Genomic DNA, 11,628 nt, shown 5'->3' on the forward strand with positions numbered 1-11,628 from the left:
CAAAGGTACTGTATATCTGTCAAAGTCTAAAAACGGCATCAGAACTAAAAGTAACTAAAGTAAAGCTAAGTTGTTACAGAGTTATTATGAAATATGATAATCAATGTGAAATAAGACAAAACAATTATTTGTTTATTTAGCACATCCAATTTGCTCAGGACTCCTTACAGTGTAGCACTTTTCTGTATAAGTATTCATGTAGTACTCTCACTTTATACCTACCTTACCAAGTTTTGCTTTTGCTCTATTTTGTCTTTGTAGATGACCTGAGAGATGGTAAAGCACAGCACGGCTTCGCCTACGATTGGCATTAAAACCTTTTCCTGTTAAACGAGTGTGCTGCTCTCCCCTTCCTGCCAGAATAAGAAATTGCATTCAATCAATACTCACTGTAATACTCCCACTGTCAACAGAATCCAAGAAGGCAACAATACAGAATGTTCAGCATATGGAAACATTCTCCATGTACCTGTCTCTTTCCAGCTTTCTGTCGTTCTGGTCTTGGCATCTGTGATGTCCTTGAATGAAACAAGAAAAAGAACCACGTCTCCCTTCTCATTTTTGATAGGTACGACATCCAGCAAGCACCAGAACTGTGAACCTGCACAGCAAGAGATGAAAAGGGATGACTGTCAAATCCATTCCACTGAAGCATTCATTGACAGTTTCAAAACACTGGCAGGTAGAGGGAGTTTCTTTGAATTGTTTTATTTTTTAGCACTGTCCAGCAGACCTGGTTTACCAAGCTTTATTAATAAACACTGGTCTTCAGTGAAGATTCATGAAGGTCTCCATAATTTGGTTGGCACTTCTTCCAAACAACTGAAAGCCTTTAGAGCTTAACAGTTTGAAGGAAGGAAGTGTGCAGACTACCTTCCACTCTCCCAGACCTCTCTCTTGGGCTAGCATTAACAGCTTTTAATTTCAACATAGCGGTCATACACCTATATCTATCAAAGTTTGACCCACAGCTGAAGATGCAACTGCCTTTGCAGCCCTTCCTTGGACTTAATGTGACACTAAACCCCGAAGTTAAATCTCAAAAATGCATTCAAGAACCTTAACTATTAACAAAAATGTATCTTATTTGTGTATCACTCAGCTTTAGATCCTCAAATCATCTCTGAATTCATGCCGACACTGTCCTTCCTTCTGGAGGGTGGCTAGTTTTGATCCCCATGGTCCTCGCGTGTGTTGACAAGTAGCCACCACTCCAAGCTCACCCCCTGATGGACTACAATCTCATGTTTGGTGTACTAATTTGTTTTGAAGTTATAGTCTATCACGGGAGCAAACTTAGAGCGATGGCTACTTTACAAGTAGGGTTGCACCGTTACTGATACTAGTATCAGTATCGATGCCGAGTATTTGGGCAAGTACTCGCCCAAATGCTCTGATGCCTAGCCCGATACTTGAGCTTCCAGTATCAGGAAGTCGGCAGCGAGCCGACGAGGTGACGAGGGAGCATGGAGACGGCTTCCCTGCTAATCGGGAAGCCGGGTGGCAAGTCTTTACACGCCGCCCGGTTTCCCGGCTAATTAGGAAGCCAGGTGGCGAGTCATTACACGCCACCGGGGTTCCTTAATAAGACTTCCGGTATCTGGTATCGGCGATTACCAGAAAAAAATATATCGGTACTCGTACTTGATACCGAAAAAGCGGTATTGGTGCATCCCTATTTACAACGATGGGAACCATGCAGAACAAAAGTAGCCACTCTCCAGAAGGAAGGACCTGTCAGACCTGCCTTAGCAGGAGTGTAAGAGGTCACCTGAAGTCTAACAATTGCTAGCAACTGGTAGATTTTAGGTGACAACATGACAGATTATTATAAACTTTCAAAAAACATGGAGGGGGGGAGACGATGCAAGGAAGACAAGACTGTGGCGTCCAGTAACAATACAAGACACAAAAAGTTCCCCAGCACACCTGCCAGCCAGCCTGCAACAAAACAAATTACCCTGTCAACAGTATGCGTTAAAAACAGAGGTTTTAGTTGCACAAACCTTTGGCCAAAAATATGTAAAAGCCACACTGCCACCGTCAAGGCACCTCTGTAAAGTGTGGTCCTAACTCTATTTATATGAGTCTCCAAGTGGGAGCATATTGTGTTTTTTTTTCTTTTTTTGGCTTTTGTGTTTTGTATTGTTGTAAGCCTTCCCATGTGCCCCCTGCTATATAGGCTTGTTATAAATGTATGCGGTTACCATCTTTTTCTAGTTTGACTATTTTTGATGTGGGGACACCCTGGGGGTCCCAGCGTGCATTTTTGGTTGTTGGGCCTCCAGTGCGTCTCTGCACCTTTTAAGGAGGAGTAGGCAACCTCCAGGTACACCTGCATTTAATTTATCGACTGCATTAATATGCTCACACTTGGAGACTCATATAAATAGAGTTAGGACCACACATTATAGAGGTGCCTTGACAGGGCGGTGTGGCTGGGGACCAATTTTGGCTATTTTTGGCCAAAAGTTTGTGCAACTAAAACCTCTGTTTTTAATGCATACTGTTAGACTGGGTAATTTGTTATGTTGCAGGCTAGCTGGCAGCTGGGGACCTTTTTGTGTTTTGTATTGTTGTAAGCCTTCCAAGGGCACCCTGCTATAAATTCTGGTTATAAATGTACGTGGTTACCATCTTTTTTCTGGCGTCCAATAACAGTTCGGTGCAAAGGTGGAGGTTGCAATTAATAGCAGTATGCAGGAATTTTCTAGTTTCTTAAAGAACATTTGGAAGTTTTTCTCTTTTTATTTTTATACTAGCAGTAGGTTTGCTTTAAGATCTAGAAGGCTAAATCTAATAAATACAAAAATATTGTTGGCCTTGTTTGTTAGACAGATGCTACAAAGGATATTTGTAATAATCAATTTATTTCATTTTACAAAGACTAAACAAGAAGCACTTGACAGAAAAAAAAAACATTTTACTCACCACTTTTCTTGTATAGCAGAAGTTCAGCCTTCAGCTCTTGTTTATCATTCAAGGCTTTCTGGACACAATGTTGAATTTGTTCCCCAGTGTCTGCGCCATACAGAAAGGTACAAGCGCATGACCTCTGCATAACCTCTGCTCGAGCAAAGCCAGTGAGTTCACAGAAGCCATCTGAGCAATACACCACAGGGTAGGAATGAGGCAGCTGAGCGTTGCCAAGGACAAAGTTGCTGTCTACAAAATGAAAGCACAAAAATACAGAGGAAAAAAGGCAAAAGAGGAGATTAATTAAAAACACAGAAGATGGCGGAGAAATAAAAGAGATAAGAATAAGAACTGTTAAGAAAAACAGCAATGCATAAAAATGTAGCAATATCCCATAAAATCCACAAACATGTAAAATCTGGAGTTTTGGTTGCTGCAAAGTGCACGTCACCTAGGTCTCTGCACTACACCAGTGTGAACCTGCGCACGGATTATGCAGGCTAAAGTATATGCGTGTTTTAGACAGGCATTAAAAGTGCTTTAAAACAAGCCCTCTTTAAACTGTGTAGCTATAGACATCATGGAGAAATTCATATTCAAATTTCCCAACACAGGTTTTGAAATTGTAGCTCTTTTCCTATTACTTTGTATTGTAACAGGATCTTGGCAACCTGCCAAAGGTATGGAATGGTAACTACGACATATCAAAAAAGGGGAGAAGCCGCCTTTATTTTGAATTGCCTCAGAGCAATTGGGAATAACTTGTTAGAAGCACTGAGCAACCAGCCTAATTGAAAATATCATCACATATTTTTAGGGAAAACGAAGGCTCAATTTAGTAGGAAGACTTTGCTTGTGAGTTTTTGATTAGGATGTGTAACATGCAACTATGAATGACATATACAAGTAGAGCTATTTACCAACAATGTACAAATGTGTACTTATCCACAGTATAAATTCAGAAAATGGTGCAAGTAATAGAGGTCATTTTGGAGATCACATATACCAAATTGAAAAAAGCCCTTATGCCTTTGCTAACACTTTAAGCAGAGAAAATCAATGCATAAATGTTTCAGAGATAGTGGATGTTTGCAACATTTTGATTGATACAGGTAGCTGTACATAATTTTTGTATTCACTAACATAAAAATAAAGTCACAGAAAAAGTCAATTTAACTCTTGGCGCCAATGATTACCATCACACAATCCTCCTGGAGTAGTCTTTCTTGTAAACATCCACAGCTTTTGGAGAGGCTGATCGTCAAAGAGACTCTGGGGTTCTCATCAGATACATAGAAGAAAAAAGCAACAAAGCTCCACCTCCTTGTGTGAAATCTTTTTTTATTTGAATAATAAAAACGGTTATAAATACTATGGATGCACAGATACTTTTCGAGTACCAGTGCAGATACTTGGCATTTTCATGAGAACTACCAGGGTTGCAGCTGGGACCTGGCTCTGGCACTCCACCACTGTCCTGAAATCATTAGTCTGTATTGTTTTAGAAAAACTGTCACATGACAATAAACAAAAATGTATCAGTACTCGTACTTGTAAGTACTCGGCAAGTACCAGTACTCGTACTCGCAAAACTGGTATCTGTGCATCCCTTTATTTATATTTATAAAAACAAAATCGTACATTAAAACAGAGATGTACTAATCCCAGGAGCTCCGTGTGCTCCTTACAAATGACAGCGGCCTCCTAATTTTTGAATCTTTCTCTGGTCAAGTCTTGGAGCTCAAAAGTATCGGTGCATGTACTCGTACTTGTACCGAGTACTGTACTTGGTATCTATGCAACCCTAATAAATACTCACAATTATAAAATTTCAGTCACGCTTGTCAATAAGAGACCACAAGATCAATGTCTAAGGAATGTTGCGCACCGACTGCGTATAAAAAGCTGCCTCCGGTCACATCACCATACCATCGTTCCACCGGCTGCTTTTAGGCTGGATTTAGGCCCTCGGATTGGCTTATTTTTAAACCCCTCTCTTTGACAAGGCAAGCTGCGATTCCGAGGAAGGGGGTACGCCCCTGAAACGTGTAAATCCAGCCTAAAAGCAGCCGGTGGCACGATGGTATGGTGATGTGACCGGAGGCAGCTTTTTATAAGCAGTAGTTGCGGAACACTCCTTAGACACTGATCTTGTGGTCTCTTATTGACAAGCGTGACTGAAATTTTATAATTGTGAGTATTTATAACCGTTTTTATTATTCAAATAAAAAAAGATTTCACACAAGGAGTTGGCCCTTTGTTGCTTTTGTCTTCTAACATAAATACAAGCACAATGCAGAATCTTCGTAGTAAGTGTATACTGTATAGCAGTATGCGCCTGCTACAAAAGTGCCATCTGATCTGTGAGTTCCAAGGAGAACAAATAGTTGGCACCTGATTACAGCTGCATTGTCAAAGGGAACAAGCTTAAAGCAATGCACTGCCAAAGAAGAAAAGTGATCACAAGTTAAAATTTGTGGACAGGAATAGATGGCCAAATCACAGCATTGTTACTTAAAGAGTAACTCCACTTTTGTGGAGAAAATAATCAATTCCCTTCTGGGTGATTAAAGTACATTGCAAGGATGTTAACAAACATTGTTGCAGTTTCCTACCTATTTCTGTTTTAAAGAAATAGCTGTTTGTTTCAGCATGTCTAAACTGATTCCTGAATGAAAGTGTCTGGGTTCCTTATAATCTGCTTGTGGACTTTCTGTGTTCTAATGAGGAAAGTTGCAGTGTCTGCAACCCTTTAGAAGTAACTATCCTTTAGGGAGTATCTCACAATTGTCACCAAAAATGAAACTCCTTTTGCATGGGATGCCTAAAATTTACTTGTATCTTAGTATAGGTGTCTGTAAAAATCAGTCAGCCAATCACAGAAGAAGGAAATCACTTTTCTGTGGGCGTTCTGTACACTATCTGTGTACATAAAACGCCTCCCGGTTGCCATATTGCACTGATTTTTTACAGTTTTAGAAAATTAGAGTGGCTGCAGTTTTAAATGGAAATGTCATTTTTAGTAACATTACAATACAAAATGGTCTGCGTAGCAATTATATATTCTATATTCTTTTTTTAAAGTTCTTTCACTTTTATTTATTTTTTTCAATTAAGTTTTCCTTTAATATCACAAACAGCCTCCATAATAAAATTGAATAAGCACCTCTATAATCCATTTTCCAAGGACTTAACATGGAGAGAGGTCTGTGATAACAAAAGCAGTCATTTTGTGGCTGTCATTAGGTCCAATAGTTGCCTTACATGTTGTACTACAGCCAGGCATATGAGGTTATTTTACAGAAGACATTGGTGGAAGTTCTGGTTCCTTGTTATCTTTCCAAAGCTAAACTGATTTAAAAGAGGTTTCGTACTGTAATGATAAAGCAAAAATCCTTCCATAGCCCTTAAGTCACCAGATCTAAACATCTTTTAGTTTCTGACACAGGTAAATATATTCCCCTCCTATATCATCTAATGTACTGAGTATATTTCTACAAACATTTCATGACTTGTATGACAGCATTCCAAAATGATGAAGGTGAAGTGTTGGCTGCCATGGATTACTGTACTTCACAATTGTTGGTTTTGAGCTCCCTTCAAACGAATACATATACACCCATTTTCAGAGAACGTTACATCCTTCCAGAGCTCTCCATTCAGCAAATTACTCATTGGTGAAATCACCTGGGTTTCCTAAGAATCTAATTTCAATGAATGCTGTCAGGGTAAAAAATTAAAAACTGGATTATGCAGAAAACAAATGAGGCTTTACATCGTTCCAGCCAAAGACTGTTTCATGCGGACAATATGCGTTCTAATGTTATCTAGAATACAGACCAGGGGGGCGTGGCTTGGCGCATGGAGCGGTGAGACGTGTATCGGCTCGTCTCCCGCTCGAGGGCACGTTAAACTGCAGACAGCAGCAGCTTCCTAGCCCATAAACACCGGCAATGAGCGACCGGAGGAAGAAGAGCAAGAGGCAGGGATTAGTTTCAAGAACCGAATGTTTTAATATATCGTTTTTTTTGTTTTTTTTGTTTTTTGTTTCTTTACTTAATGCTCTTTTGGTTGATGTAGCCTCGGCTATTTTGTTTACATTTAATGTTTGAGCCCTGGAGCGGGAGGAGCTCCTTGAAAAAACATGTTGGAATACTAGCACATCCGCCTCTCTAACCACTTCACCTAGCCCCCTATCCCCTCTATTTGACAACTCTTTGTTCAGAATACAGACCATTCAGCCAGCATCATATTTTAAACCACCAGAGAACGGAAGTTAACTTTTCCCTTTCACTGTATATTCTGTCACAGCTCTATGAACTGGCAATTTATGAGACTACATCAGGTTTTTATGAGTGCTTAGTGCATAGAGTACAGTTTGGATCTGAATGATCAGCCCCAACTTGCTGCTTCATCTCAATTCCTGTCTTGTATAGCAAAAAAAAAGAGAAAATACAACGTCTAGGTTCACTTCTGGAGGATTCTGTCACAAGAAATGTATGTAGAAGAAAAACCCCTGTTATCACCTCTCATGTATGATGCTTTCTGGAGTTTTGCACTGTAATTATAACAGGTCTACACCATATGAATTGATCCCTCAGTAGTGTTCACACCCCAGCACAGTATAGTACCTTATTTCAAAACCCTCTAGCTGTTGCCTTGTGCTCCATAATCTCTAGCATGCTACACTCCCTGTTCTCCACAGGATTTAATTTCTGGAGTATTTTGCTATCTTTGCTGACTTATGATCACGTCTGTGCAGCTGAGTTTGCTTTGCTCCTTGTTCTCACTCCATGTATGTTCTTGTTTCTTGGCTTACATACCATGAAAAGAAGCTGGAGCCAGAGCCCAAAGCATCTACTTTTTGGTCTTCTCCTGGCTCAAGAATGGACTGATGCAAGGGGGCTGGAGCTGCCCTGAATGTACATTATTAGTCAACTGTTGCATATCCAAGTACTCTTTTCTTGGGAACACATTCCTATTAAACCTATGCCACCTAACATGTCAAAGGGTAAATGTACTTTTGCTGTGCAGCCTTTCTGATTCTGCACACATTTGTTACTAAATGTGCAGAATTTTGCTGCAAATGCTGACCTGTATTACACCTTGTAACACATTACAACTCCACACTGATGTAATGCAAGGTGTAATAGAGGTCAACATACCATGCACCTATGTCCTACGTATTGTGCATTCCTTGCCGTCCTCCAGAAGAAGTCTGCATCTAATGGTTAGCCACACTGCATTACAGAATATGATGCACCTCCTTTGTTGATGCGCCCCAAGTGGGCAACTTGTCTGCCTACCTGTTTGGCCCAGTCCTCTGCAATCCATGTTGCCACATTAACTATTTAAAAAATAAGCCAGCGAGTATATTAAACAAAATTTGATCTGCAGGGAATACTACCAGCTGGTATGTTGGTTGCAGATGTATGGCTGTTGATAGTACCAAACCCCAGGAAGGGATGGCGAACATAGATTAGTCACATATATATTGTATAAATGGAAAAATATTTACATGCCTTAAAAATACCTGTACTGAACACCTAATAGTTCGCTATAAATAGCCTGATTGTGTGGATAGCCACAGTCAGGCCGCACAATTGGTTAAGTTGAAATACCCCTTTACAGAAATCTTAAATTGTATGGGCTCCTATTGAATCTAATGTATTCATACAAATTTGACGAGATTCTTTAAAACAGTGATTGGGGGAATAGGAGTAGGCTGGGTGTTGTAGGGAAACCAAGAGATTCTGGAGCATTCACTGATCAGTCTGTTGGTTGCCATGGCAATGTTTTTTTCCAACAAAGGGAAGGCTGCAGGATGGCACCATATCTCTTAGAGATAGATAAAATTATACAGGGATTAAATGTAATTAGATGTATAGGCTCTGATTTTTAGACTAATGTAACTGTAGCTGGTGTCTACTACTTTTGTGCTCTGAAGACACCAGTATTCTACAAGGCACATTCCACAATACTGTTCTTTCTGTGTCTGACTTGTAATCACTTCTGTGCTGTTGAAATTGCTGACCATACACGTCAATCTTCCTTCTTAGTGCTACAGTTCTCCATGCCTGCTTTTTGCCTGGCGTTACTGCCCATACTGCCACTTTACATATGCTTAATAGGTGAAAGGACTTCGCGCTTCAGGAGATTCCTTATAATTCCTTCAAAGCCAAGGCATAGTGGTTTCCTCCTTAATTGAGAAACAAAAATCCAAATTGTTCTTGGAGATCAGTGTGAATGGGATTAGTGTAATGTAATTAATCTGTTCCGTGCATGTATGTGCCTTAAACACTTTTTTTCCTTTTATAGCTTGTAAATATAACAAATTATGGGGCAGCCATATTTGCCAATTACATCTTTAGGTCTTGCTTGATACTTACTGGTGATGCAAATGAGTTGTGTGAGCTTTCTTTTTGTATCTCCCATGGATACCTGATCATAGCCTGGCTGGGGCAGTAAATAAGCTATCTGCATCTCAAGTCTGTTTTTTTGTCCTAATACAATTATGGAAAAGTGGGAATAATTTATTTAGGACCACTGACATGGGATTGTGGCGGTCCCGGTGTTTTTTCTCACGTTTTCCCTGTTTTTTTTCTTCTGTCCATTAAATATAGGTACTGTCCCTTTAAGATGTTAACTGAAAAATGTTAAAGGAGAACTATGAGGTGAGTGCTTTTCACTCACCTCATAGTTCTAGCCAGCCTGTGACAATGAAACTGTCACAGGTCAACTCAGTAGATCGGGAGTTGAGCGAACACATACTGGCGTTCGCTCACCTCACGATCCTGTCATGGCTCTCTGCCGTGACAGGGGAGGGGCTGGATTCCCCCCTCCCCGCTCCGAACCTCCAGCGCTGACTGGCGGAACGGACGGGGGAGGGGGCGGGTACAGCTGGCTCTGCCTCTAGATCGGCAGAGCCAGTTGTCAGTCACGCAGCTGGGTGGATCCCGGCTACAGCTTGCGGTATACTGAGCCTAGGGTGACGGGAGGACGCTAGTTTGTGTCCTCCCGTTACCCTAAGGAGAACTATGGGGAACAGCCTTAACCTCTTAGTTCTCCTTTAACTGACAAATTTCGGCGGGAAAAGGACAGGTTTTCAGCGGGAAAATTCTGGCTCGTGTCTCTTCTAGACATTTCTGGACCGTTAGCCCAGGAGCCTATATAAAGGACGGCATGAGGGAGAACGGTCACTCGGCTAGACTCTTTCACAGCAAGCTCCCGCCCACCTGCCCTTTAGCTATATTTGTCGCGTGCTCTTTTATGTGGTCTGTTCTGTCACGCTTTAGAAGAGGGGACTTATTGTTGGATGGTCATTTATAGTATTGCTTGAGTCGTAGTGGCTGGGAAATTTTTTACGGTTGTTTTTAAGTGCAAGTTACAGTTATCAGTTTGAGTTTAATATGGTAACCAATAAAGGGGCCGCGGCCAGTTTAATCCACAATGGGTGTTATGAGTATTATTATATTTATGTTGTATAATATAAGTATGTTTATTGAAAGGGTACCGCCTACATTCCCATGAGGAAGACATGGTTTCTTTCTTAATTTAAATTAGCACTAATTCTTGAATAACATTTTTTCTTATTTATTTTAACTGATCTGCATTCAAGAAGGCCCCATATTTTGGCAGAGATTTTAACACTGATTGGAGATTGTGGGGCTTGACAACTGACTCCTTGGCCAACACATCCCTTTTTCACCCTAAAAAAAAAAAAGTGCATGAGTTCTTTAGAGTACCCAGACGTCCTTCATCCCATGAGAGACAAGACAGTGGTAGGGTCTCTAAAGTGCCAACCCCCATTAACATAAAGGACAAGCTGAGGGTAGGTTCCCTACAGCACACGCCCTAGCCCTCATGTTTATGAGGGACATGCTGGTGGTGGGTTACCTAAGAATTATATTTCTGAATTGCTCATGTGGTTAATGCCTCATTTATGAAAGCATTCAGTCTTATAACACTTCATTCATGTCAGGACCACACCACAGCTCCTCTACAGCAGCACTGGCTACAGACATACTTCCATGCACATAACAAATATTGCTTGACACTTCAATTTGAGGGAGTTCTATTTATCCAAAATGCTGCCACTATTCTGACTCCGATTGTTGTGATAGCGATATATCCCTTGCTGAGACCTCTATGCCTGGCCTGTATAAGCAGATATACTCACTGCGGACAATCCTTGTCAGATAGCTGAACTCGTCAATACCGTTTCATCCAAAAGAGGTGCTTTATTTTTAACATCAGGGTTACAGCAGATGATAGGAAAAGCAGATGAATGGTTTCAGTATTGTGCGGTCAAAAAATGATGCCTTTCCTAGCGTACTATGCAGAGTACATGTCTCCTGATTACATGTGGCGGTTAGCTGTTGCCATGACACAGGAAAACTGACAACAAAACGAAGGGTGGGGCTTACATACAGAGCAACTGTCATACAGAAAAACAGGTGCAATATCACAAAGGCCACTAGATGGCAGCATAGGAACTAGACATATAAAAAGGTCCATAGGAAAAGGTATAGGGAAAACAATCCTATATAAACCTTCTATCTAAATAAACTTCTATGCCCCATTGGGGCGGCACAGCCACCTTGCCAGAAAGGAGTATTAGCTAGTGCAAAAAGCGACGTTAGGATAAGGGGGAACGTTGGTCACAAGTTAGCTGTTTCTCTCCTGTTCAAAATAAATATATATGTATATATA

General features: G+C 40.7%; 1 protein-coding gene across 1 annotated transcript in view; it reads right to left on the bottom strand.

The window, feature by feature from the left end:
- Positions 1-222: 222 nt before the first annotated feature.
- The window catches only part of LOC108801649 (potassium voltage-gated channel subfamily H member 3-like), a gene marked incomplete at its 3' end in the record, with an annotated part of 28,379 nt that continues 16,973 nt past the window's right edge, over positions 223-11,628 (bottom strand). Inside the window, exons 3-5 of the mRNA XM_018573545.1 lie at positions 2,932-3,165; positions 470-601; positions 223-353 (exon numbers count right to left, since the gene is read on the bottom strand). Of these exons, the coding sequence (XP_018429047.1) occupies positions 223-353; positions 470-601; positions 2,932-3,165 (497 nt within the window). The remainder of the gene's footprint in view (positions 354-469; positions 602-2,931; positions 3,166-11,628) is intronic.

Source organism: Nanorana parkeri, unplaced genomic scaffold (genome assembly GCF_000935625.1).
Source record: "Nanorana parkeri isolate BGI_ZX_2015 unplaced genomic scaffold, ASM93562v1 scaffold2421, whole genome shotgun sequence".
NCBI classification, from domain to species: Eukaryota; Metazoa; Chordata; class Amphibia; order Anura; family Dicroglossidae; genus Nanorana; species Nanorana parkeri.